The following is a 27,416-nucleotide window of genomic DNA, read 5'->3' as shown; positions in this document are numbered from 1 at the left end:
CATCCCTGGAAACATTCAAGGTCAAGTTGGATGGGACTCTGAGCAACCTGATTTAGTTGAAGATGTCCTTGCTTACTGCAGGGGGGTTGGACTGGGTGACCTTTAAAAGTCAACCCAAACTATTCTATGATTCTAATTTTCCATGGTAGTTCACCTGTCTGATGTAGGATCGTCAGAGATATTCTTCATTGAGATAATCAGAAGGTCTTTACAAAAGATGTCGTGTCATTGGCTTCACTATGGTTTGGAAGGCCAAGCCTCCAGAGTATCAGCAATGGTATCAAAAATGCTCTCCCAGATTTTGTTCTGTTTCTGATTTTATTAATGCAGCCTGCTGTGCTGTAGACCAGTAGCATTTGTGAGTTTCTACACAGCAATTATTGCATGAATTTCATACTCAGTCATCCATGTATTGAAGTTCCAAAGGGGCCATGTTTAAGAGGGTCCATATACATAACTGAAAATGTTCAAAAACTTTTTCTCAGTCGTTCTGTAGATGGGTGACAACTGTGAGCATGACTTGAACAAGAAGAGTTATAATTTAACTCATGTCTGGAAGCATGCAAATTGTGGCAAACGTCACTGAAAGTCATGTAGTCCTTGCATCTCACTCAAGGCAGAAGCATTTCTGGCAGATACTTCTCTCATCTGTTCTCTGGCATGTCCATCTCTTGGTCCCTCAGATTGGGTGTTATAGGTAGCAGTACCTTGTTCTTGGCAAGAATGTACTTTAAGATGTAGTCAGAGGAACTCTGAAGTGGGCTGGATGTGGAAGAAGTGTCAGCTCCCAAGGTTGCTTTAAGAAGAAAGTCATCAATTTCAGGGCTCTTTGAAGAAATGCCAAGTCTTACACGTGTTTGGAATTACCAAATGCATTGAGATACTTTCAATTGCAGTTTTGTTATGTCAGTGGTAAAATAACGGCAGTTTCCATAAAACTGGAAGCCCTGTATCAGTAGCAGCTTCATTTTTCCATAGTTGCGTTGTGTCGTGTATGGTAAAGAGCACTTCTAAAGCAGATTTGTTACTTTTGTCCATTGCTTTAAGGCCAACAAAGAGCACAGGCAGGACTCTGCTCCATTTCCGCGCTTTTCTTTGCCTCAGGATACTGTGTGTTCCGCGGATCTCCCTCCATCTCTCGTGTGATGACTGGCAGGTGGCTGCTGCTGCTGCTGTGTTCTGCTGCTGCGTCAGAGCCTCTGATGCCGACACGATTGCACTGTCAGTATTCCTTAGTCTTCATTGCCTCCCCCTGCTCCTCAACAAGTCGTTCTTATTTGGGGGACACAGGACAGTCAGGAGCCTGCCCTCTCCTTGACCCTTCGGATAACTGACTATTCATGCAAATATTGCAAATATGTCGTTCTGGAGAGAGCAAGACATTCTTACTGTAGTATTGCTGTCCCACACCATAACAGCCTACTAGAGCGGCCTGAAAAGTGGCATACCAGTGATTATCAGGAATGGTCTCTGTCTCGGTGCCTTCCACTTCACACAGAGTGGCACTACCGTACCAGAAGCATTATCTTGCCTAGGTTTGGTTATTTCCACTGGCACTATTTTACCACAATGCATTTTCTCTAGAGATCTGCTGCCCTTCTTTGCTGTTTACGTGGAAGAAGCAAATATCAGGTCTGCTTTTTTCATTAAAGAAATAACTGTGCATGAGGGAAAGCAAGGGTGAAAGTGTACCCTCTAGGATTTGGAAGAAACCAAGCTGAAAAACCTTAATGGTATTTGTTTTGAAACAGTTTCTGCAATGGATAACAGCTGCTCTTCCAAAGGAAACAATGAGAGAAACTGTAATGACAGAAACACCCATCACAGGTCTCAGGCTCCACCGTGTACTTCTACAGACCAATGTTCCCCAAAGCACAGAAATTACGAGCATAGGGTTATTTTGAGGATCCTTGCTAAAACACAACCTCAGTGGGGCTGGTGTGTTTTTTTTTTTTTTATTTTATTCTATTATGCATGAAAAGACTTGCTCCTGTGTCAAGTCCCCATTGCCAAAATACTAGCTTGAGAGAGTTTTCAAATTTTAATTATAAGCCACATGGACTTTTAAAAATTTATATACGTATATTGACATTGGCAACCCCATCACTCTAATATAGCTCATACATAATGAGCTGTAAAATACCATTTTAATGCAAAAATAAATTCATCTAGATTCTACTCGTGCAGACAAATGTTCTAGAATAATTCAGAATGGATTATTTTTGCAGTGAAAATAATGTGGCAATTTTAAGAAATGCACTAAAGGTCTTACTTAAAAAGTATCTAGCAACACGAAGAACTAGTATTTCTACCAGGAGTTCGCTAAGATGATTAACTGTATAAGATTAATATTTTCATGGATAGTTAGTACAACTGGAAGCAAGTTTTGAAAGGTCTTTTTTAGTCTCTTGGTATTTGGACAAAACGCTTCAATGTAAAATAAACCTACAAGATTTTGATGGTAAACTGTCAGGCTTTGTGAGGAAAATGCTTTTGTTGTGGAAGAGAGGAATACATGTGAAAACTGTGTGAAAAATATTTTCTCTTTGCAGAATGGCGAGCAAAGATTGTTCAGTGGCCCTGTGAACGTTTCAGAGCTATAGGGCTGAATGAGACTAAGCTGAACATCTCTTGAAGGGTTCTGCCAGTAAATAAATTGCAAAACACAAAAGGTTTCCAAAAGAGTTTAATAAATAATGAGGTTCTTTTTGTACTGTATAAACTATAAATATACCATGCAGTCCTTTATAACTTAAAATAATTTACAGACTGAGGTAGGGGGGTAGGAGGATGTTGCCATGGGGGTTAGATCCATCTCAGGGTCTCCCTGACTTCCTGCTTGCTGAGCACGCACACACAGGCTGTGTCAATTCGAATAAATCGCCAGGCTGCTTGCTTGCCCTCCATGGTCAGCGCTTTGACAAAGGTGTGTGTTGTGGTGCAGTAAGAGTTCCAGTGCTTTGCATCAATCCCTCGGCACCCACTGGAGACTGGCTTAGGGTCCCTGCACTTGGTCTCAAAAAAGTACTGCTTAAAAATGTTGTTATTAATGTTGACCTCTCCCAACACTGTCACCTCTTTGCCTTTAATGTCAGTGGCTGTGGTTTTGTCTCCAACCCACATGCTGACGCTGTCACACACTGAGAACTCTCCCCGGTGTAATACGGGATGCGCGGTCCTCTTGGTCCTGGCAGTCCTGTTGAGAGAACTTGCACTGCTGAGAAATCCCATATTCTGTCCTTGCCCTGACACTGGGGGGGGCTGTGTGCTGAACAGCACCCGAGGAGACCGGAAGCGCCTCTTCCTAAAAAATGTTGGGTCCATGGTGATATTTATAGCTTCTCTTCTACCTATCGTCCAAGCAGAGTGGCTGTGGGATGTCTGGGGAGCTGCCTTGGGAATGTGGTGTCTGTTGCTCCGGTGGGTATTGAGCAGGGAGTGTTCTGCAGGATACTCCAGTGGAACATTGTCCTCTGACTTTGGAGCTGCCTGTGTGCCGATCAAAAAAGCTATAATCAGAGTGTAGTACAGCATGGACATTACGCTATGCACCTAGAACAAAAGAAAAACGTAATGTTACTGTAAGCCATGCTGGCACAAATGGATGCCGTTGCTGACAATAAGCAAGATACCCAGGACCATAGAGATTTCATCAGGTATTCATGTGGGTGCCAGATGTTGTTCTTCCGGCAGAGCTCATTCAGACAGCATAAGTGTTCTTAATAAAGCAAGAACATTAGAAAATAATAGCTAGATTATTATTAATTCCTCTGGTATTTGTTATTAGAACACTGTTTATGAAGCACTTGTTTGGTGTTATTAATGTGGAGAACATATGGCAACAACATGTTTCCAGGAGTAAAACCTCTAGTGATTTTTGCAGCAACCTTTTTGGCCAGGGCTGGTCTCTTGGCTGTAAATACTCTGCAGATTAGTGAGAGTAGAAGCAGCCACTTGGCTAAAATAGCTGTCCATTCAGTTAATTTGTCTGCAGAGTTGTCCTTGGGGCTAGGGCGGGGGCCACCAAGCCAGTACTTGTGGCAGGGGGCAGCCCCAGTGAACCGTGCCATTATCACACACCCAACAGCCAGGCTTACCTGCCGTGTGGACAGGCCCCACCGCTCTGGCTGGCTCAGCAGCCTCCAGCAGCCTCCATCTATCCCATCTGCCCTTTCAGGATGCACCACGTGCATCATGCTGATTTGGGGCAGATAAAGCCCAGGTTCCTTCCCAGAAGAGCTCAGGCATCGCGTCACACGGGCAGATGGGGTTTTTCCATGTTCAAGCTGCCTATTAGGACAAATACGGGTATTACATAGGAGCACCATGGGTGACAGGCTACTTTCGGGTGGGCATCTTAGGTATAGCATAGCTAAAACCCATGTGGCCATAGTACTGGGAATTATGTACAGGGAAACACCTTCCTTTTTTCAGAGTGCCGTGAGCAAGAAGTTCCACAAAGGTCACTGCATAGCAGATCCAGTGCCAGTGCTGGTCTTCCTTCGGCCTGGAGAATATGTACATCTGTGTGGTTGTGGAAAAGTGTAAAACTTTGCTAAGAGCAATTTTATGCTAGAAGACCAGCAGCAGTAATACCTTGCTGGGTAACTACCATGTGCTGACTAATTCAGCCACATGTTGGGTTAACGAAGCAGCAGCAGGCATCCTGGGAATAAGAGACATTCAGAAATGATCTGAAATTGCAGTTAAGGGCAGACATTGTATTTCCTCTGTGAAGACTTAATAAGCAGAGACAGGGCATAAACAGAAAAAACTACCAGGCGAGGCTCCTCCCCTGTCTCTGTGCCTTGTTTTGCCTGACATGTCTCAGCTGGCCCTGAGTTACGCTCTGTCCGGCCAGCAGGCAGGCCGCCGCGCACAGACTGGACAAACAGGGTTTTGTAGAACAGGGATCGGGCTCTGCAGTTCCACTGTGATTTCCCAGCATGTCTGAATGTTTTTTCTGGGTGTGGATCAATTGCTGTTGAAGTTCCCGCTCTCTCTTTCTGTTCAGCTTTCTCAGACTAGAATCCCAAGCAGCACTAAAGCACTCGACCAGATCTTTAGCTTTGCCAGAGCACAGTCTTGTAGAAAATGCAGAACCCTAAGGTGTCCCATAGGATCTCACATGGATAGTCTTATCTTGGACAAGAGCTGAAATGAAATAAACAGCAGTGTTTGTGCAGGGCTGGGCAAGCCTTTAAGAAATCGGCAGGAGGTACCAAGTGAAGGTAGCGACTGAAAAGGGTGAAGACGCTGCAGTCCCTGCATTAAGGGGAGAAAAGAAGAGAAAGCCCAAAAGCCACATTAGCAGTTGGGTGTGCAGCAGTTGGGCTGGAAGAATTGGGGGCAAAATGATGATGAGAGTCAAATCTCTCTCACAGAGAAAATCCTTACTGTGCCACAGCTACTTTAATTTGCTTAAAACAAGGCTGACGGCTGCTGCTTTCCCACATGCTGCTCGTGCCTGCGCAGTCATCGTCATCTGTATAAGGAAATAGAGCTGGGTGTAGCTCGATAGCTTGGCTAGGCACGATTCAGAGAGTAACCCCTTGTTCTACAACCAAATTAAAATCAGATGGTTTATTACATCTCTAAAGAGTTAGCTTTCCTGACAGAAATGTTAATGGAAAAGGTTTGCAGAACAAAATCCAGGCGCAATTTAGACATGCCAATAGCAGCCTCAACCTATTGTGTTTATACATAAACCCTTTTTTTATTATTTCCTTCTATAGGAAAGAGACATTGCAACATCAGCAAAGAGCTGTTTCTGGTTTTGTGCTATACAAGATTCACTGCTCTAAAATGTAGCTACATTTATCTCCCTTCTCTGAGTTTCTTGTGTTGCATATGCTAAGATTATTGCTTTAAGACCATTAACACAAAATCAGAAAGATCTCACCGGCTTGCATGGGGGATTTTTGCTGTTTTTTTCTTGTTTTTTAACTTGCCTTGTATTTCCTCTCCTTGTGGTAAAGCATTCTGTGGGGAGTGTGACCCTAACACAGACAAAATGCAATTGGGATACCTGGTAGTTTTTCTGAAGATTCAGAATTGAATCTTTTAATCCATTATTGTGTTCGTGGAGAATAGAAACTGATGGATTAAAAAAGTGGACTAGACTTGATGGCAACACAAGCAGAAAAACTTAACTTCTAAAGAATAGGTATGCCTTAGACTGTGAGGATTGTGGACTTTTTTCCTGACACATACAGGTCTTTTACAGGCTGTTATGGGGGCTTATTTCTAACCTTTGTCACATACATAGTTACTTGACCCTTTCAGGGTGCTTTCTAGAAGTGTTCACAGTACACGCCAAGTGCAGCCACCTGAACTTCCAGGGAGATGCACCGCTGCCAGTTGTAGTGCTGCTAGTACTTGGGTACCTGGGCCACAAAGGTTATCGCAGGCATTTCCATGCCAAAAATACATAAACTGTACTAAAACAGACGATGTTTAATAAGAACTGTGACTTCTAAGTGGACCATCTCTAGTTATAAGTAAACATTCACCACAAAAGATACGATGTCTGGAGGCAAAATAAAAGAAGACAGAATAAATGGAAGCTCCCATTTTAGCCAGACAACAGCTAGCTAGCGCGTATCAGTGAAGCAGCTTGTTTAACAAGTCAAAGAACTAAGCTTTTCCAAAAAAAAGAGTATTAAATGTGAACTGCCCTTGTCTTCATTCTTTAAAAGATAGACGAGTGATTTTTTTTTTTTTTTTTTTTTAAGTTAAAGATGACAACTCTCTTCCCCATTTGTATGTTGATCAATTGTTTAAACACTTCTGGTCTTGCTGTTCAGGCTACTCCGCGGTACTAGTAATAGACGATTTCAGTCTGCTGTGAGAAGAGTGTGTGTGTTGTGCTTACCTCTGAGTATACTGCCCAAAAAACTGCTCACCCAGCAAGGTCTTTATTTCATCCAGACGCTGCACTGGGGTTGGCTGCAGCATGCCATCGGGCCAGTTTGACTGCGTAGCTGGGTCTGGGAGTTGCTTATTCTGCGTTCCACTAGAAGTAGAAGTATTTGTTTCAGTAATTAGCCAGCAAATAAGTGGGTTTGGTACCATTCCCCACTTGATAGCAGGAGTACAGGGACAAATGCACTTTCTTGGCTCTCTGAACTGTGCCTTTTTCGCTGTTGTAGAGGTTTCACAGTGTAGAGGTTGTCTGAAGTGCAGTTCCTGACTTTCAAGAGCAGCACGCTTGTTAAGACAGAGGTGCCTTTATTCAGCACCTTTGCCAGGCAGTGGTTAGCAGTGCACTGCTTCCAGTACCACTTGGGCATCTTCCAGGCTCACCAAAACCGGGAGCGTTGCAGCATGGTGAAGCAATACCTGCAGATGTCACTATCTGAGCTCAGTTTGCACAAGTGAGGGCTCAGACCCCCCATCATCTTTGTCTGGGAAGCAAGCCTGGTTACAGGTGAAGGCACTGCAAGTCGTGTGCCAGCAAATGCAGCCAATGTAAAACTCAGTGGCTGTTCTGCTTGGTTGTCCAGATTGGTCTAAACACCACTATCACCAGCCCCGTGTCCTTTTTCTGTCACAGCACATCGAAATGGTGCGCTCCTATTCTCCATACTGAAACACTCAAAACCAGAGACGTTTGTAGAACCTGCAGGACTTGAACCTATCTACGCCCTACCCACAAATCTGCTATGCACACATCTCAGTTACGCAGTTTGTGCCCCATGCTTTCTCTTCTTCTGGTGCCCCAAATGCTGGAAGTCCGCTAGAGACCCCGAAGGAGGGTTGCCAGCGCGCACACTGCTGTAACTTCTGAACAGCCAGTGGAAAGCAACTGTTGTTTCTTCTCTGAGTTTTTGTCAACACATACGGTAACACTGTCAGTGATTGTAATGTTCCACCTGAAATACTAGTTACCTGCAGGATAATTCTAGCCTCCCCCAGCCCCCCATCATTGTTTGAGCTAAGTGTGAAGAAACGCAGTCGCAAAGTTGTCTGGGCTGTTCTGTAGTAGTGCCGTATTTAGTGAAAGTGAGTGGAGGGGGGGGGGGAAAAGCGTGTAGCTTAGCACACTGGGGTGCTGAAACATCTCAGAGGTTGTCCAGCGACCAGTGACTGGGCTTTGCTGATTGTTTGGACCATGAGTTCCACTTAAGCAATTTCATAAGAGACTGCTGAGGGTCTGTTTCAGTGAAGAGATGATGCTTGAGATCTTTTATTCACACACGGAAAAAAATAAAAATAATTCTAAGGCTCATATACTGCCAGAGCAGAAAGATAACTCTGTGCTAAAATCTAGCAAACTGGTCAGCCTCAGCACTGGATGTCTGCAATTTTAGGAAAAAAACCAGAAAATCAGTATGCTGTATGAAGTGAAACTTGGAGACAAGCTTGGGATGACATTTTAGGGGGTGAACTAAGTGTGTCCTTATCTGATGGAATCTGTTCATCAAGACCTTTAGCAAAAATAGCACTGGTGAGGTAAAATGACAATGAGTTCCCCTTTTTCTGTTCTAGGCAGGCTTCCTTTTTCCACTAGTATTCAGGCAGAAATCAGGTGAGGGCCAGATATATACTTGAGTCTTCCTGGCTTAGGAGAGAATCTGAAGACCTTTCAGATTCAAAGGCCTTAAACTTTGGGGTTTTTTGGTATGTGATTCAAAGTGGGTCCAAATGAGCTATTTGGCTGGGATATTCTTTCCATTGAGGCAACATGAACTGTAGACCTGTTCCCAGATTTAAGAGAAATTGGCCAGAAGGGGAGGGTAGCTGCTGAAGCCTAGTGAAGAGGAGGAAAGCAATGGGCTGTAAGCAACGGCTACAGCAGCAGGGAAATCTCTTGATCAATTCAGTAGATAATCAGGAGAATCACAGATTGCCATTTGTCAGCAGAGAATTATCTGATCGTGGCTGGTATTTGAGAACTGAAAATACAAAACTTACAGATACATGAAGGCACCTACTTAAATACTTGTTCTCTGGCTACTGTAAAGGCAGAAATAACTCCAGTCTTAGTACACTGTGAATGGTCATATAGACCCCAAATCAAAGGAAAACCATTATTTTCTTCACTAATTAAATCCAGCATGCTGACACCTTCTCAGCAGAGTACATTTCCGATTGCAAATTCATGAGTGCCATTGAAAGGGATAGAAATACTATTTTATTAATCTTAAATATTTAGATAGCTTATCTGTTTCATTTAATTAGGTAAATCAGGGTTGTATAAGGTACTCCTGTACTGAAAAAGATCTTGCTGGATTTGGTGTGGAGATTGAAGTGCATTTGCTAAGGAGAACATGCTGCTAACGCCAGAGCATGAACTGGATTCATTTTACACCTGCACAATTTCTGTCCACAGGGGAGCTGGCTGCCAGTAACTGTGGCCACTGGGTTTGGCTCTTACCAAGATCCAAATACAAGCTACTTAATTTTTAAAAATCTAACTGAAATCTTCCAAGCCTGTTTTCAAGCAGTGCAGGGCACAGGAGTCAGTCTGTTACGTGCTCATTGTATCGCGTTGTGCAACACTTCTGCAGGGATTTGGCCACACTTTGGATCTGCTGCTGTCTGTAGATCATGGCTCATGTTCTCCTGTACCTGTATGATTGAATTATTTAGGAGTTAAGCTGGTTACAGTGACACGATTGTGTCAAAAAGGTCAAACAAAGTTCTAAAATCCAAAGCTTCATGCTACCAGATTGAGTACGCTATGTTTTTGCAAGAATGTACTAGTAAAGTAATAACCCTTTCAGTGGACTCCTTGACAATTCAGTAACAGGAATGATAGAGCTATAATATGCTGGCCACTGCCAAAAATAATCCGACAACTTTTCCGGCTGTTCTGCCACCCTAAGAAAACACTGCTTCAGTTCCAACTGGCTGGTTTTTAACCACAAAAGAGTTTATTTTCAGCAGGGCTTTTTTTTAAGTTCTTGTACTGTCTTCTTCCCGGATCCCCGGCTATGGCGGAATCCAGTAAATGATGCAGTGTTATTCAAATGATGCTGAAGACAGCATCTATATACTATTCCTCTCTACCTACCATTCCCAGAGATTAGTAAAATACCCTACTGAAGTAAATATTTCTTCAGAATTTACATGCATTCAGGATTACAGTTTTGGGTGGTAAAATTCGCCACTTTATTCTTATTTCTTAGTCTCAGCACATATAGTAGGAGTAGCGGCACGATATAATATATAAAATGCCATTTGCACATGAATGCTTCACAGGGATTTACAGTAAAACAAATAGAATATTTACCAACTGATCTAAGGGCTGTCTGAAAAAGGTAACTGAAATACAGATGATCTCCCTAATAGTCTCCCTATGTCTTTGCTTATTTGGCAATCACATAATAAAGATGCCACTAGTAAAAGCTCAGCAGTCTAAAAGCAATTTTACAAGGGTCTTAATGTAAGAGTGGAGAAATGGATCACATCACAAAGCAAGTGGTTCTGTGTCTTGAAAAACTCTTTGCTTGCAGGCACCTGTAAGTGAAACAAGTGCCAAGCAAGACAAGTACATATAGGGAATTCCCATTTTTTTTAAGCAGTTGCCCCACAGAATCTGAGGAAGAACAGATGAAGAGGGTGTGTTGCCTGGAAACTTACTTAGAAATGAAAATCTAGTAGATTTACTAAATTAATTGCTTCCAATGAGAATAGCAGTGCTTAAAATTGTTGCCAAGTCTCTGTATAGATCTCTATTCCATGTAAAATCCCCAAACTTGTAACTCTTGATGTCAGTGCAGACCAATTTCAATTCAGACTGCAGTACTTGGACAGTTAGCAACTGGGTTATAAAGCATGTGAAGATATATGGGAGAGCTTTGGAATTCCAAGAGCAATTTATAGATTTGACACTTCTCTGTGAAAACTGCCATTGAGTTCTGGCAGCTCTGTTTTTGCTAGAATACAGAAATACAGCGCTTTTAAACGTGGACGCATTGATAAAGTATCATTATAGCAGGGAGAAAAAATGGTGTATTACGTTGAAGTAGTTCCCTTCCAGTTATGTGTTCTAAAATCAGCTGTTTTCACAGAATAATATTATATATACTCGATGGTAACTGGCAAAACATCAACACCATGTTCTGCTACATTTCAGGGGTATTTTTACATATGTGTTTAAAGTGGATTGATTTTGCTCTTTCATTGACTCAGTAGGAAGGGCTGGGGGAGACAGATTAAAACCTACTGCTTGAAATTTACTTGAAAAAACGTATAATTACATTTCAGAAAGTTAATGTCTTCTTATGTTTCTTATTTCTGGTTATATTTGACCATGATATCATGAACAATGGACAGCTTTCCAGTAGGGAAATTTGCTCTGGGGCTTGTAACAACTTCCCAGTATCCATCAGTCCCAGGGCATTCAGATCACTCAGAGAAGTGAACTCTGAACAGTGGCTTTCTTCTTTGCTGCCAGTGTAGGGCAGTTAAGATAAATTTAAGTCTTAAAGGAACATGAATTCTAGTGATTCAGTTTCCAGCAGTTTTTCCCTGCCCTGTTTCAGCTACAAACAGTACTCAAGGTTTTTTTCAGGATCAACAATAATGCTGTGCTTTTATACAGTGTGGTTCCTCCAGCACAATCATTGTGAGGTGAAGCAAAATGTTTTTGTCATGACCAAGAAGTTTTAGCCACAAGTGTATATAAAGCTTCCCTGCTAGGCCAGCTGTCAGTCAGCCAGCACTTTAATAGTGATAACCTCTAAGGTTTAGTTTACAAATATCGCACTAATACAATGAAGGACTCCTACTGTCAAATCTCCTTTAGGACAAATCCCTACCTTAAAGTGTCTCTTACAGTTCTACAAAGATGGTTTGTCCCTTCCTAGTGGTGGTATATTGGCCGAGTGCCCCAGATGCTGTAAGTTAAAAAAAGGGATTCAGTCATTAATAGTCAGACTGCATTATGGCAGAATTTAATACACATTCTCTTGAGAAAAATGGTAGTGATTATTTTCAATCACACCTCACTTAAACAGGTAAAAATTTTACATTTTTTAAGCTGCACATGATTTAGATCCAGCCACCAAACTTTGCAGGTTTAAAACTGCAGTTTTTTACAGAATGATGACTGACTTTCCACTCAGAAACCCAGAAGAGTTTTCTACAGTGAACTCTTAAGGGCTGAGGATGTGCATTCAGTGCTGAAAACTTGTCAGTTTTCAGCCCAATTAATTTTGCAATTAGCTTTTGCTGACAGTGTGATCTGAGTGCCATGTGCTTTTGCTAAACATGAGTGGGGATGTGGTAGGCAGGAAACAGTTCCTCATTATTAGTTTGTTAGGGATTAATATGCACTCTGTGTATAAAAAGTGTGTAATTCCATCACGTCTGGTTGCAATGTATTCTGGCTTTCCTTGAAGAGTGCCATACTTTTTTATCCTTTGAGGTTCTTGTCTTAGCATTTATATAGTTCTGTGAATATGGTGGTTGTGTTGCTTTGTGAAATCTCACAACACGAGACTTGAAAGACCAGGAAAATAAATAAAAACCTGGTGGGACAATCAGCCATACTGCTGTGTTACAGTTCTACCAGCATGAAGTGGAAACTTAAGACCGAGCCTTGATTTTTATATCAGGACACCTCTGACACCTCACGTAATTACTGTCATAGTACTACACAGGTGGGAGCATCCCCAGCTTGCATGAAGCGTGCTGCTGCTTGAATTGAAGGAACAAAATTTTCCAAAATGCTTTGGCAAGCCTTTTGTTGTTTGTCATCCGTAATGCATCAGTAAAGCTTTAGTTATGTCTCGGGTTTTATCCTAGATACTTGCTGGTTGCTGCACACCGAGTACTGATTAGGCTGTTAGAGCACAGAAACCAATGATAATATGTAAGACCTGTCTGTCTTGCAGGTCTTGAGGTTTTTGGGTATCCTGCTGCTTCCAGTAATGCCTGACTAGGTAAAGTGAAGAGCTAGAATTGAATTGGGCTATCAATATAGTATTACGACCTGTAAATGTTAGTAAAAATGAAGCATGTTTTTCTGTAAGACTGTTTCTAGTGCCTTATTTTAATAGAGAAGACAGTGCAGCCTTCTAATGGCACATTCACCAGATTCCATTAAAGTAGCTCCTACGCTAGTAAAAGAAAAGATAAGTTAATGCTCAGTTTGGCTCAATTAAATACAGGAAGTAAATTATTTTGTAAATAAAAATAAACAGAGGCACAGAATGTTGTAACCTAAAGCGTGACACAATTTGGAGTGTTGTTTTCTGTCATTCTTGAAGTTGGCATACTTTATGATGTGAAAAAAATAGAAAGGATATTTGAATCCTTCTGTCTTTGCGATTACAGAAACACTGATATATCTTGAATTTATGAAATGATGCATGTTTCAGAAGTGAGCTCCCTAGTGCAAATAACCTAGTTACTTTCAAGTGTCATACAGTTCATGCAGAACGTGTGGAAGAACAAGGGATTAGGCTTGTGGGAACACACATCTGATTTACCAGTTTTGTAATTCAGATTGCAGGAAATAGAAGAAAACCAACATCATAATAGCAGGAAATAATAGTTTTCAAAGTACTGAATGAGCCAATAGAATCCCCAGAGTATTTGATTAGACTTCTCCATTTCAGAGATGAGAAGTGGTTGCTTTATTCAATAATGACAAAAGGAGAAGTTCATACTATCTAGGGTATGGCCCAGCAGTGAAATTTGTGCTGTTCTTTCCAGTGACACAATTTGGAGTATGTGTGCTGTGCTAGGTCTACTGGTATCGGATGGTTTGCAGCCAGTAAACTGCCACTTGTTTTCTGGTATTATTTGCAATGATGGATGGTACACTTGGCTGTATCTGCGGCAAATGGGATCATGGAGGTCACCAAAATGAGCAACAAGTAGCACATTAGTTTTATCTTGCTGCTTCTGGTAAAAGAGAGAAATGAGAGAGGCAGTTGTTGCTAAATTGCTGTTAAAGAGAAAGTGTGTACTGGCACATCATATTCGCCGAAACATTTGAATGGGTATATGAATTAAAATTCAACAGTAGCAACTCAGGGAAAAAAATTCTGAGACCTGAGAGGCCTTGAAGGGAATCCTTAAGCGGAATCCTTAAGCCATTATGACTAAGAACAGTGTCAGAGGCACTTCGTTTCAGCTTTCCCTTGATCTTAGCTGATGAGCAAGAAAATGGGAATTTCTAATAGACTCAAGATTTCATTCCTCTATTATATCTACAGTGACTCATCCTGTAAACAAGAGTTTTATGTATGCTGAAGAGCCAATTGGAAGCTACCTATGTCTCATACACTTCCTTTTTTTCCAAATGCCTCCAGTACTGAAATGTTCCGTTGCGTATTTCTAGGGAGAGCAGCAGACTGAGAAAAATGCTGCCCTTCAGCAATGAGCATGCATCGTGTCACCATGATCATCGTCATCACAGGATGTGCAACAAATACGTACCTCTAGATTTCTGACTCAAGTTTAGTCTAGGCCAGGGTAATAACAAGAATGCTTGATAGCCGATGATGCGTCTTTCCATTTTGGGTACTAATGGGGAAATAGCACTGCAAGTCTTGACCTGCAGGGTGGGGATTCACCAAATCAGAAACCAATAAGACTTTGGAAAACACTTCTTCTTAGGGTTTATTTTATGCTTATTGGGACATAAGTAATGGGAGTGGCTTCTTTGTAGGAGCCTAGTTTTATCAATTCTACCTTCCTGAACCAGTACACAAATATCTAAATTGCTGGTGCCTCTGCAGAGAAGCCCAAAAAGAGGAGAACAAGTCTATTGCCCATCGCCTTCACTGACACTCCATTCCCTCAGAGCACAGGGTGCTGAGTGAGGCCACTGGATGGAGAGAGCCAGCCTGCAGCAAGAGGTGGTGGTTTCTTGCAGTAGGTGACAGAGACTTGTGACACAGGACTGATAGAGCTCAACTTTAAAAGGCTCGCTTTGTAACTACTGAGTTGTAGAACATAATCAAGACTTCTAGTTCTAAGAATTTAATGTTTGGCATAATAGTACTCTCACACGTAGAATACGTTCATGGGAGTTTAGAGTCAAGAGTCATCTAAAATGTGGCTTCCTTTGGAAAACTATACATGATCTTCAGGTCATGATGGCCATACCAATAAAAACTTGCAATGGGATGCAGTTCCGGTTGTGACAGATTGGCTGTTAGTACAGTGTTAAACATGCACAGAGCCTCCCTGAGAGAAGAGAAAATTTTATCCTATTTCAGAGAACAAACTGACAGTCATGAAATAAAAGAGACAGAAATTGTCTCTGTCAGGATAGAAGTCTCTTTAAATACAGTCAAGGAAAAAATGAACTAATGGTCACTTATCAAAACTAGTAAGAAACCTCTCTGAAAGTAAATGACAGAAACCAGCATGTGACTGATAAAATGCTGACTAGAAATAAGTTATCTGAGCATACTACAGTTATATATCATCTCTATATTATCATCTATAAAGCAAATCCTAAAATGAATGACTGACATGTGAAGATTACTTTGGAACTTTCAATACAGACTTCAAACTGTATATATATTTTATAGGACTCCAGGGCTTCATAAATCCTAACTCATTGGCACAAAGGAGTGACTAAAGATCTCAGGCACTAACTGACAGGAAAACTACTGCCGCATAAATGGGATAAATCTGTCTCGTCCGGATAAAGTTGGATGCCTTTGAGGTCTATGGAAACAGATGCCTCTATCCTACCCAACTACCAGCCAGCCTGAAAGGTTGCTGCTCACCTGCAGTTCCTGTCCAAACACAAGGAGTCATTCCCTAGTTGCTGCATAAAACAGCGAGTCCGGAAGAACTGCGTGAGGGTGGGTGCGTGGCCTGTCCTTCTCTCCCTCTACACCTTTCCCAAATGGATCTTGAGCCTGTTCTGCCAAGTGTCTAGCTTGTTATATTTGGTCCTGAGGTTTCCAATATGAAATGACCAGAAATGAAAGAACTGCGATTTCAGACTTTATGAAACTACCAAAATCAAACTGGAATTCCTTTGGGAGAAGGAAGTATGAGGGCAATTAGACTACGATGTTACTATCCTATCTTACAGCCAAAAGTAGCTAAGGCAGAAAAATAAAATATCTTTAAGGACCAGTGAACTTTTCCAACTAGTGATCTTATTCCAGCTAATCAGAAGGGAATACAAATCCTGATTCTTGTCCAAACCCTGATTAATAAGAACCAGCTGAATCCTAGCAGCAGTGCTAGTATTTGATTTTTATTCAAGCTCATAATTTCCATTTTTGTTACCCTTTTTCACTCTTTTACCACTGTACACAGAAATTTGAAACAAATGAGATTTTTAGCAATTGAACATGTATTGTAGTGTAATGCATAAAATGTGGTGACTCCAAAAATGAGGTAGAAAATGAAAATGAGCTGGTATGTCATGATCAGATTCCCAAAGATAGATTCCATCATCTGTAATGTTTCTCTAGGTCTTGAATTTGGAAAACAACATTATGTAAGTACCAAGTGCATCCGCATCCAGAAATGATGGCCAAGATCCTCATGACTTTTAATACTCGATGCCTGCATGTTTCAGGTTTTCCTGTTCTATTCGTTCTTCACATCAAAAAGGAATTTTATCTTCTACTAATCTTTTATGACTACTTTAAAAGCCTCAACAATATTTTAATGGGGCAGGAATTCTGAAAATACAAAAGGGAAGCTGAAGCATGGCTGTAGCTGGCAAGTCAGAATACAGGAAGGATGCAGCAAAGAAGGCTAGAGTTGAGAGAACTTTAACACGTATGTTCTACTGAAGCTGAAGATCTGGCTGCACTTGATAAAAAAAATTTGTAGCTGGAGCAGTTCAAAATGATGTGTTGCAGTTTTTTCCATTAAAAAACCCTTAAGGATATAGACAAAGGATTGCAAAATAAAACTCCCACCTTGTGGAATGGAGATGCTCTTGTATTCATTCAGAGATTTCTGAGATAGTGGAGAAATAGTCAATAGTGAAACAGAATACTACTCTGCATGTGTAGGGTTTTCCTTCCAGAAATGTCAAGTCATTTTACAAGCACTTAATCAAATGGGCCTCGCCACTAGCTTATGGTCTATCAGTAGAAGTTACTTCTGTAGTAAGTGAAGAACCTGAAGAATAACATAGGATTCTTGCCAAGCAGTAGCTGTGTTCCTTTTCTCCCTTGCAGCTTTTTTTTTTTTTTTAAACTTATAGGATATTCTTTCCTATTTCTAAACCTGTTTTACCTTCATGAGACCTGTGGAATTCAACTGCCTTTTAAGTGATTGAATTCCCTCTCTAATGATTTACTTTACGTGACAACATGGAAATCGTGATAAGAAGACTCAGATGAGAGCTTTAGAAATTGACTTCCTTATTTTCTTCGCAGTTGAAAATGGGTATTGACCCCACAGCAGTCACATTCATTCTGTGCCTACCTTACTGTAACTGTGTTTAATTCATTTTGTTAAAAGTCCACATGAGGTATGGGAATAATACTTTTAATTAACTTAAAATGTTCTTATTTTTCTATAAATCAACATGCTCCAATTGGAATGTATAAAAAACTAAGTAATTGGCCTGTTGCTCATTAGTGGTTTGACTTCTGTGTTCTTCGACATATCCTGTAGATTTGAGAAGTATATAACTTCTAGATGACTACTGGACATAAGCAATGGAGAGCAGTGAGCTGTGTCCTGCTATATGTGAGGTGATATGCAAAGATTGGGGCAGATACTTGTGTATCTTCTCATTGCAAAGCCTGAGCTTGTTCTGAGGATTGTAAAGATGTAGTGATGTTCTTGTATTCTACCTGCCTTTCCCATTTAATTTGCATTCAAGACAATTCCCTTAAAATTCCTAAGTGCTTGACTACAGAGATGTGAAATATGGTAGAGTTTGCCATCTAAACTAAGCAAATAGTTTAGCTGGCTGCAAGAAAAACTTTCAACTTTGAAGGCTTTTTAGTAGTTTCTGGTCACTTAAAAATTGAAAGTTACCAAAGAGGTGGAAAAAAGGGTTTTCTTTCTCTGCCCAGCAAGACCCTTTTAAATCTGGTGCAATTTTGAAATGAGAGGGTAAAATTTCTTAAGAACAGGGTCTGTAGTAAAGCTGTCCACAAAATATCTAGAAACACCGCCAAATTAAACAAAGTAAAACACAGAAACACTGGAAGAGTTATCAGATTGCAGTATCATCTTGTGTAATTGTTGTAAAATTCTCCAGAAGCACAACTAGTTCTTGCAGGAGAAATAAGAGTCTCCTGACATCTAGGGTAGTTTACCAAGGAAAACATGAGGTTCTTTCTATTGCTTAGACCTTTAAGGCATTTGATCTAATACTTTGGCTCACTGGACATGATCAGAAAAAGGAAACAAGCAAATAAGATTTCATCTTTGAGTTCTAGCACTTCAGAAGCAATGATGCTACATAATTTTCTATGAAGAGAGAGAACTGTTTTGTAAACTGTGGTGCTGCTGGAATTTTTACCCATGTGCTTTCCTACTCCGTATGTTTGCACTCAGTACTTACTTAGGATTAAAGTATGGTTTCTGTGTAAATGTGTTGACGTTATGCTAAGTGCTCCATACCTACATTTTTTTTCCTGTATGTTTTCTGTTCTGAACTGTTTTCAGCCTAGAAGATTGGCAGCAGAGTAAACCATTGCAAAGCTGATCTGCATAAGTGTTCCGGATATTTTGGAAACAGCTCCTATTTCTTAATACTTTTATTTGCTTTATTGTCCTTATTTGTTCATTGTAGTTTCGTGTGTGTGTGTGTGTGCCTCAAGTGGTAGAAAAACAAGTGTGTTTTTGTCAATGTTTGTAATCCATATGAGTACCAGTTCCTTCTGTCTACATAATCTTTTTTGCACCTTTCTTTGTGAAATGAGTGGATTAAAAAGCAGTAGGAGAATGGGATTAGCATCCCCAAGTCCAGCTCGTGACTGTTACTATGACTAAGTGGGTCAGCAGCAAACACACATGATATGTGCTTGCACTGAATTATTCTGTCAGGGCCAGACCGACCTGTGCATTCCCTGTCTAAACACAACAGCTGTTCTATGCAACAGTTGTGCTGATTTGATAATGATTTGCTGGGCAGCACACTGAAGGACCAAGCAATATGTTCCTGCTGGTAAAACTGCATATTCTCTGGAACTCAGTCCTGCCCCTCGTCATGCCTATGTCTTGACATACTCTTTCTGTTTCCTCTCCAGCTCCAAATGCTGTCTGCTCCACGTGCTTTCTGACTGTGTCCTCTCCTTTATCTGCAAGTCTCCCTGCCTTCTCCTTTCACACGTTGAGACCAGCTGCCTCAGAGTTGCTGCTCTCCCCAATCTTTGCTGCAGTGCACATTGGACCTTTTGTCGTCTTAAGCATCTTGGCTTTCTTCTTCTGTGGAAGGTATTTACTTGTTACTGTATTAACTCATTGCACAGTGACTCGCACCATTGCAATGCTAGACAACTGCTGGCGACTGTAAACAAAATGTAGTATTCTGTATGTTAGCAACAAAATACATATTCAGCAAAGCTAATTCAAAACGCGTTTCCTTGTGCTGAATAAGTAAGTGCAGGGACTTGACTTAGGAGGTTGCTTCATTCCTATGCTGTGAGAATCTCAGCTCTGCTTTACTTGAGACCCTGACACTAAACCTATGCAGCCAGAAAAATACAATCCAAACTTCTGCGCAAAAAATCTGACTAATGCTCCCAGAGAGCAAAGATAGTTTGAACTGGGTCCATATTTTAGTTGTATGGTGTGGGCTTCTGGGCACAGACCCAGTGAGCAGTGGACGAGTAGGAGTTTTCTGTCTTTGTATTATGTCAGAGTTTGAGGGGAGGCAGCTGCTGTGAATGTTTTAAGATAGGTTTTTGTTCCCCACCCAGACATTTAAGGTGAAATGAAATTTAAGATGAAATTTAAGTGTGGGAAGGGGTTTGTCTGGATCTTGAACCAGCAGCCTCTGGAGCCTGACCACTCTGCAACATCCTTACCTCGCACAAAGCTTGTACGATGATCAGTGTAATATGCAGAGAAGTGAACGATGCAGAGTGCAAGATGTCCTCCCTTGCTGGGAGTCTGCAGCTGCCACTGCAAGAAATGCCTGTGTCTTTGAACAGTTCTCCTGGTCATACAGTTATTTCTGTGCAAAACGACGGGTAAACAGAAAAGTGTTTGTAAAGAAAGGATCTGATCCTTTCTCATACTGTTCACTCCTTTATACGTGGGAATCCTTTAAGCAAAGAAGAAAGTGCAAAGAAGTTTAAATGAAGTTCAGGCTCTGCTTAAGAACAGGAAACAGTGAGTTGGACTAACCCGTCAACATCAACAATCCTTATAAATCTGCATTTGGCAACACATTTGTGTTAGAAACATTTGTAGGGTTCTTAACATGTTCATTTTCTGTTTTCTGGCATCATTTGGTTGCTAAATGCGTTTTTTGCTACAGTCAAAAAGTATAATGGGGAAGATGTGTCTCTTTCAGTTGTGCACATGCATGTTTCTACCACTTTTTCTAGAACTCTCTTTGGCCTTGTTGTAAGTCAGAATAAATCTGAATGCCTAAATTGCAAAGCTATGCTAACTGCTGATGTCATTGCTGTTGTTGATGTCGTCTTTGCTATTCACGCTTCAACTTTCTGTGGGGTTCTCTGACTTTGCTGGTATGCAGAGTTTGAAATGTGGGAATTCTAATAAAAGTAGGCCAGGGTTAGAAGATTACTGTTGCTGTGTTTACCAGAGTATTATTTTCCTTGCTGTCTTTTATTATATTAGGTACGAACCGTTTTTCCATTTCCATAGTGAGAGCAATCAATACATTGAATGTGTGAACTCTTGGAACTGGGATGACTAAACTGCTGTAACAAGTTTTCTCACCCTACGTTCATCAAAACAATCTTGCAGAAGCTGATTAAACAAAAACTTCTTCTAGTACTGTATCACATACCTTATAGAAGATAGGATGGAAGGAGTCAGAGTGGGAGGAGGTACTTCTCAAAGTTGTGGAATGGTAACTTGCTACAGGAATGAGAAGCTACAGAAATAATAACTATAAATAATATTTGAAGGCTACAGCTTCTAAGTGCAATACAGCTTGAAGTTCAGTTCATGCTTCTTCCAGTTTAATAAGGGAAAAACGTTGCAAACAAATGCCCATATGTTCCTAGAATGACAAGATGTGAAGAGCCTTTGGATGCTTAAACTACTGAGAAGGATGGCAATTCCAAAACCTGTAAACTCATCAGCTCAAGGCAGCACTGAAGCTAGCTATGGTATGCAAATGCTGTTGATACCACTGCTACAAAATGGAGCATTTTATTCAAGCCAATGTGGATAAAGAGTTATGGCCTGCATGGAAGAGTGCTGTCATAGAATACTTCGGGTTGGAAGGGAGCTTTAGAGTTCATCTAGTCCAGCCCCCCTGCAGAGAGCAAGGACATCTTTAGCTAGATCAGGTTGCTCAGAGCCTGATCTAATGCTATCTTTGTGCAAACTTTGATATTAAAAAATGGTAACATCACACAGTAACAGTAATATGCACAGATATGTGATTATTTTCTTTACATTTGCTTTTAGCCCTTCTAAATTCCTGTGACATTCAAGGATCAATAAGAATCTCATCTGTAGCTGACTCTGACAGATGTTAATCTTTCCCTTGGCTTTGCAGTCTGCTTGAAATAGTACTTGTTTCTTCATGTCAAGCCTCTGGCAATGCTTACCTGGAGTTAGGATTACAGTCTCCAGTGATTCCCATTTTTACTGTCATTAACTTTCTAGACTGTTCCCCATAGCTGGCAACCTTTCCATGCTTGGAGACCTACTTAGTGGGAAGCTGGAAGAGTTATGGGTTTTGTCTGTCTAGAATCGTTATACCTTTAACTGAGATTTGTTTAACTCTGTCATTAAGTCCATTTACATTGTAGGCATTTCATGACAATCATCACATACTTCTCTTGTACACTGGCTGTGTTTCTGTTGCAATTTACCTATTAATGAAAGAAAGAAAAAAAAGCTCCATGTTTACTGAAGATTTTTACAAGCAGCCTTTTTTTTTTTTTTCTTTCTGTTAACTTTGTTAATAAATTCAGTAAATTTTGGGATTGGAAATTAGAGACACGCTCATCAGCACATTCTGTGCCATGTTCTAGCTAAGGAAGTGGCTCGATTTATTTAGCAAAAACCAGGTGCTCTGTTTCAGTAGCTACCTGTCTAGGTAGCAATTGATACTGCTGTCAGAACACATAAACCCTGGTTTTGTGGTTGATTCCAAATTAGGGACAGACTTTGATCAGAAAGCAACAGGAATGGGAGCATTTCTCCCCCAAATGACAAGGACTTTATGGTGAACAGAAAACACTGGGTGCCGTATTGCTGTTTGTGTTCGTTAGTCATACAGCTGTGTAATGGACTGGAGGGTGCAGGTTCCTTTCCTTCTCTTGGAACGTGAGTCAGGGTTGACCAAAACTGTGTGAGTTACAACACGAGCTTGACAGCGACCACTTCAGCGGCTGAGGAAGCCAAATACTCGCCTCTTAGTAAGAAAAAAGAAAGCTGATTAATCAGCTGAGTCATCCTGCTCTACTTCAGTGTTGGTATGAATGGCGCTCCCTATGGATCGGTCTACACAGAGGGAAATGCCAAACCACAATCAAGACTCAGTGACTGAGTTCAATAAAATGTTTCAAGATAACACCTATGAGTTTTAGATAAAATAAAAAACAGGGTTGTTCTCAGTCAATTGTTCTTCAGTCAATTGCTTCCTGAAAACTTGTTCTGTTCTTGCAATAATTTGAAGATTTTCACTAGGGCTCCCTCCAAGTAGAAGAACTTTATTTCTATTTTCTAGATGTACATTAGGTTACACTAATGTACAGATTAACAAACTGGAACATGGCATCTGCCCTCTCTCACATTCTTCTTTCTGAATGATGCTGCAGTGCTCTCTTGTTTCTGGGACAGATAATTTGCAGAGCCTCTAGGCATTAAAACAAGTTTTTAGAAGCTTTTAGAAAGGTAAGTAATACCAACCTACCCAACCTCTTGCAGATATTGCTACTAGTGGGAAAAATCACACCTGGAAGGGAAATGGAGTATTTTAGAGTTATGTCAGCAGGTTTTTCAGTTACTATTTTTAGAGAATGAATCCCCAAAGGATATTTCTATGGGTTTTGTTTCTTACATCTAGCAAAAATTACTTCAAATAGGAGCTGAAGACAGGTTATGGCAAATTTTCTGCAAAAGTTTGGCCAGTTGAAAGTAAAGTTTAAATACTTGTCTGGTCCCAGGTTGTATGCAATGATGAAAATTTATCGTCAGCATGTCTGTAAATGAATCATCTTTTTTCCTGCACCCACATGGGTGCACAATTTTACTGACTGCTTGCTTTGATGAATATTTGATGTTTGTCATGTGAACCTATTGCATCACATTTTAATATAGGAAATTCCAAGCACACTTAACACCTTAATGCAATGTCACAGCTAATGTATTCATAATCGTTTTGTGACCCAATACAATATGACACAGTAGTCGTCTTTAATTACCAGTCATGTAAAGATAAAAGTTACAACACAGACATCTGGCTGCAAATCATGCACCTGGCTTAAACATCTTCTCATCTGGCTGTACTGTACTATACCGTGTATGCATATACTTCTCTTTCTCTCTTTTTTTTTTTTCAGTGGATCAGGATGATAAATTTCTCTCACGCCAGTAAGGCTTCACTCAACTCAAATGCTAGAAAGGGAGGATTCTTCCTTTTCCTTTTTATTTTATGATTTGTTGAATGACAGCATTGCTGGGAGAAAAGTGAAATAAAGCTTCAGGAAATAGGAGAAGGAGGTTAAAGGATTTTGTCAGAGCTCTTCTTCGGAGTTCAGTTCTGTTTCCTCTGCTTTGTGCCTTACCATGAGTCCATGCTGCATTGCTTCTAGAACAGGTAGTTTGGAGCTCCCCTGTATGAGCGGGCAAGGTGAAAAGAGAGAGAAATTCTCATTCCAAATTCACGCTGGACCTTTTACTAACAAGTGAGGCTTGTTACCAACTCACTCAGAGTTTATAGTACTAATTTTCAATTCTGGTTTTCCGTACTGGGTAATGTAAACCAAAAATTGTTTCTTTTTCTGCCTTTATGTTCAACCCTGTGAAGAACAGTATTTGAATTTCATAAGGAATCTAGGTGCACTTACTCCAAAGCTTATATACTGCACCTGCAGCTTGTGGTCAGTCGGGCACCTGCTGGTGATACACATGAGCTATCTGATATGATTTAGGTTCTTTCTTGTCTACTCATTAGTCACCATAGAGGAAGCATAATAAAATGCATAATCCTTTCCCCACATAATCAGGACTCTAGTTTGTATTTCAGTTTAGTGCAAATCACTCAGCAGCGTGCAGGACAGAATGAGAACAACTGCCCGAACAGAATACCTAAAATATTTTCCCATAGTGAAAAACTCAAACTGCATCCTTTATGAAATGTATGCGTTTGCACAGTAGGTGAAGTGCCAAGTGAACATTCACTGCATCTTTGGTACTCTTCTACAGGCAGGATGGCGTGCCATGTCTGGACTCTACACATTCTCTAGCTCCACAAAAAACATTAAGAAAAGTGATATCAGATCTGCATTTCCATGTTTTGTGTGCTGATATCAATTAGTTCAAGTAACTTGACATATTTTTAAATTCTCTGTCATTATACCACTTAACACTGTGTGTAACCACATATTTCCTTTATCTGGATGTTTGATGTGTACCTTGTCATTACAGTATTATTTGTTAATGCTTTTGTCTGTTGAATCAGTTGCCAGGAACAATCATAATAGTTACAAGAAAGCAATTTTATTCTGAATTGGAAGGAAGGTTGCATGTGTGAGCCTATAGTGGACGTTTGTAGCCAGACATGATCTGTAATATGAAAATCCTAAATGCTGTTGAAGAGTGAGACTTCACAGATTGTTGTCATAATCATGGCATTAGGAATAGATTTTTATTTGGTATTTGCGTATTTTTACCACAGTTTTCATCAGGTGATGAATACATGCCAATTTTAGACTAACAGAAGAAAAACAACTTTTTTTAAATTAACGTATGCCTTGCAGGTTTCTGACTTAAAAGTCTTTTCTAGAGAGGCCTATTGTGTTTGCATTTAGCATATTTCCACTTTTCTGTGGGTTGGTTTTTTTGGTGAATATTGGGTTAAAATCAGATAATCAAGTTGTACACCTTGCAAGATCATTTTCTGCCTGCTTAAAATCAAAACCAGAAGGAAGTTTTGATGATTAGTTGTGTACCTAGTTTCTGTGCACATTGTCAGAGTTTAAATATATCTCACTTAGAAACGAGCTTTTGCAAATTTATTTTATTTCAAAGGTAGAGAGCTGAGCTTTAAATCTGGCCAACAATATTACACCAGTTGTTCTGTGGCATTGGAAGCATGTTATTTTCTTAGAGAATATTTCCTTTCAAGGGATGGCACGATCATGGGTCAAGTGCTGAAGACTGAATTCAAATGACTTGAATTATTTTAAAAATTTGAAATATTGAACAAAGATAAGAAATTCTACAGTTCTTTAAATAGTTTTCTAATTTCTTTTTCAGATGAAAAAGGAGTAGGAGAAGTAAGAAGGAAAGGGCCACATGCTTTTCTCTCTCAAAACACACAGAGAAAACAGTGGTCTTTAGTACAGCCCTTTTTTTTGGATCAAAGTCCCCCTACTGAATGTGATTCTGCATGCTTTGGCAAAGCCAGAAACTCACACTTTTGGCGTATATAAAATGTCCTGGAATGTGAGGCTGAACAGTGAACCTTTGCACTCATCTGTTCATAGCACGTGCCTGAGAAAATGATGAGAGGAAGGTTTGGCAAGAGTGACTGGGACAGGGAGGATTTGGATCTAGGCAGAACAAAAACATAGATGTTGAATATTTATACCACTGATAAGAAACACCAATAACAAGGAGATGAATGGAAAGGATTCTTGACATGAAAAATAAAAGCTGCCTGGTTTCTGTGGCTTGACATCTTTGTAAATTAAACATGAGCTACTACACAAGTGCAATGCATAACTGAGTACGCAGTTCTTGATAGCTATGTAGCCTTCAAACTGGATTCAACAAAGAGCATCACCTGATTTTAGTCTGTTTTAATACAGAAATGGCACTTGTGAAATGACACTGTCTTGTGAACCCTTGACCCAATGACCCTTGAAATCGTTGAGTGTGGATCACATCTGACAGAAGGCTAGAGGTTTTAAAACTAATATGTTTCTACATAACAACGATATGTTAGTATGTTTCTACAAGTTTGATGAAAATGAGGGATGGGTAGAGGTCCTGACCAAAATAAAAGCTATGGTGTTACAGATCCATTTGATTAGAGAATTTATGTTAGGGCAGACGTGTACCTGTATGTCTTAAAAGTTATCCAGACCTCACAGATACTTGCAAATTCAGTAGACACCAGAAACTCTGACCACCACAGAGAACAAGGTTTCATTATTTCTGTTGCTTATTGTGCTGCTTGTTTTAATGTGGTGACAGGACTGAAGTAAAAGTATGAACCCAGAGGAACAGAGAAGGTTAGATCCTGAGCTATTTAACATGTGTGTCTGTGACCTGGAGCAACAAATAATACTTTCAGTTAATGTAAATATGAAAACTATGACAAACAAAGAAGAGGAAAAAATTTTTCTTAGAGCATTATGGATTGCTTGGTAAACTGAGCATAAGCAAACAACACATGTTATGAAACAGCCAGTGTGTGCTAGGAATATAGAGCATTGTCATCCGTAGATGAACAAAGAATACAAGCCTTATTTACAGGACTGGAGTCTTTATTATGGGAAGAAGTGAGTATAAAACAACCTTGACTGAATGTTAGATAATTGATTGAAAAACAACCGACTCCATGCTGTACCCACAGTAAAAAGAGTTAAAACAGGATAAAGAGGCAATTTTCTCTCTGTACTTATTTATTTCTCTTGATACAATTTGTGTACTTTTTCCTTCCAGGTAAGAACGATCAGTTTTGCTGAGGGAAATGAATAAAATTGCTAACACAGTGATCAGAAGAAAGAATAATCAACTTGTTCCCCATTAAAGAGAACCCCTTTAGCGTACTATCCATACCTAAGAATGACTGTGCTGGACCAGATGAAAGGCTCATCCTGTCTCTGAGAGAGGCAAATAGAAGATACTTAAGGAAGTGTCCAATAGCGAGGTAAGCACATAGCAGTACTTTTCCAACTGCTCTCCTATCTTTCTGCGGTGTTTGGATGAGCAGCTTTCTGTGCCAGAGAGGTTTTCTGTGTGCTTAAGGCCTTCAGTGTATTTCCCTTCCATGTGCCTGTCTAGCTATGCCTTTAATCCCTTTACATTTTTAGCAGAAAAGTGCATTGTGTGACTAGGAGTTCTGCAGCTTAACTACACGGTGTGCAGACAGCCGCTTTCTGTTGTTACTGAACGTGTCGCCAGGT

The 27,416-nt window shown here is 40.3% G+C and overlaps 1 protein-coding gene across 1 annotated transcript in view; it reads right to left on the bottom strand.

The window, feature by feature from the left end:
- Positions 1–2,805: 2,805 nt before the first annotated feature.
- Positions 2,806–27,416, bottom strand: part of NGF (nerve growth factor) — a 33,583-nt gene continuing 8,972 nt past the window's right edge. Inside the window, exon 2 of the mRNA XM_035894854.1 lies at positions 2,806–3,552. Coding sequence (XP_035750747.1) covers positions 2,806–3,552 — 747 coding nt within the window. The remainder of the gene's footprint in view (positions 3,553–27,416) is intronic.

This window comes from Egretta garzetta, unplaced genomic scaffold (assembly GCF_000687185.1).
Source record: "Egretta garzetta isolate BGI_Z169 unplaced genomic scaffold, ASM68718v1 scaffold245, whole genome shotgun sequence".
Taxonomy (NCBI): domain Eukaryota; kingdom Metazoa; phylum Chordata; class Aves; order Pelecaniformes; family Ardeidae; genus Egretta; species Egretta garzetta.
The sequence above is the reverse complement of the archived record's forward strand: the minus strand, read 5'-3'. Positions and strand labels throughout refer to the sequence as shown.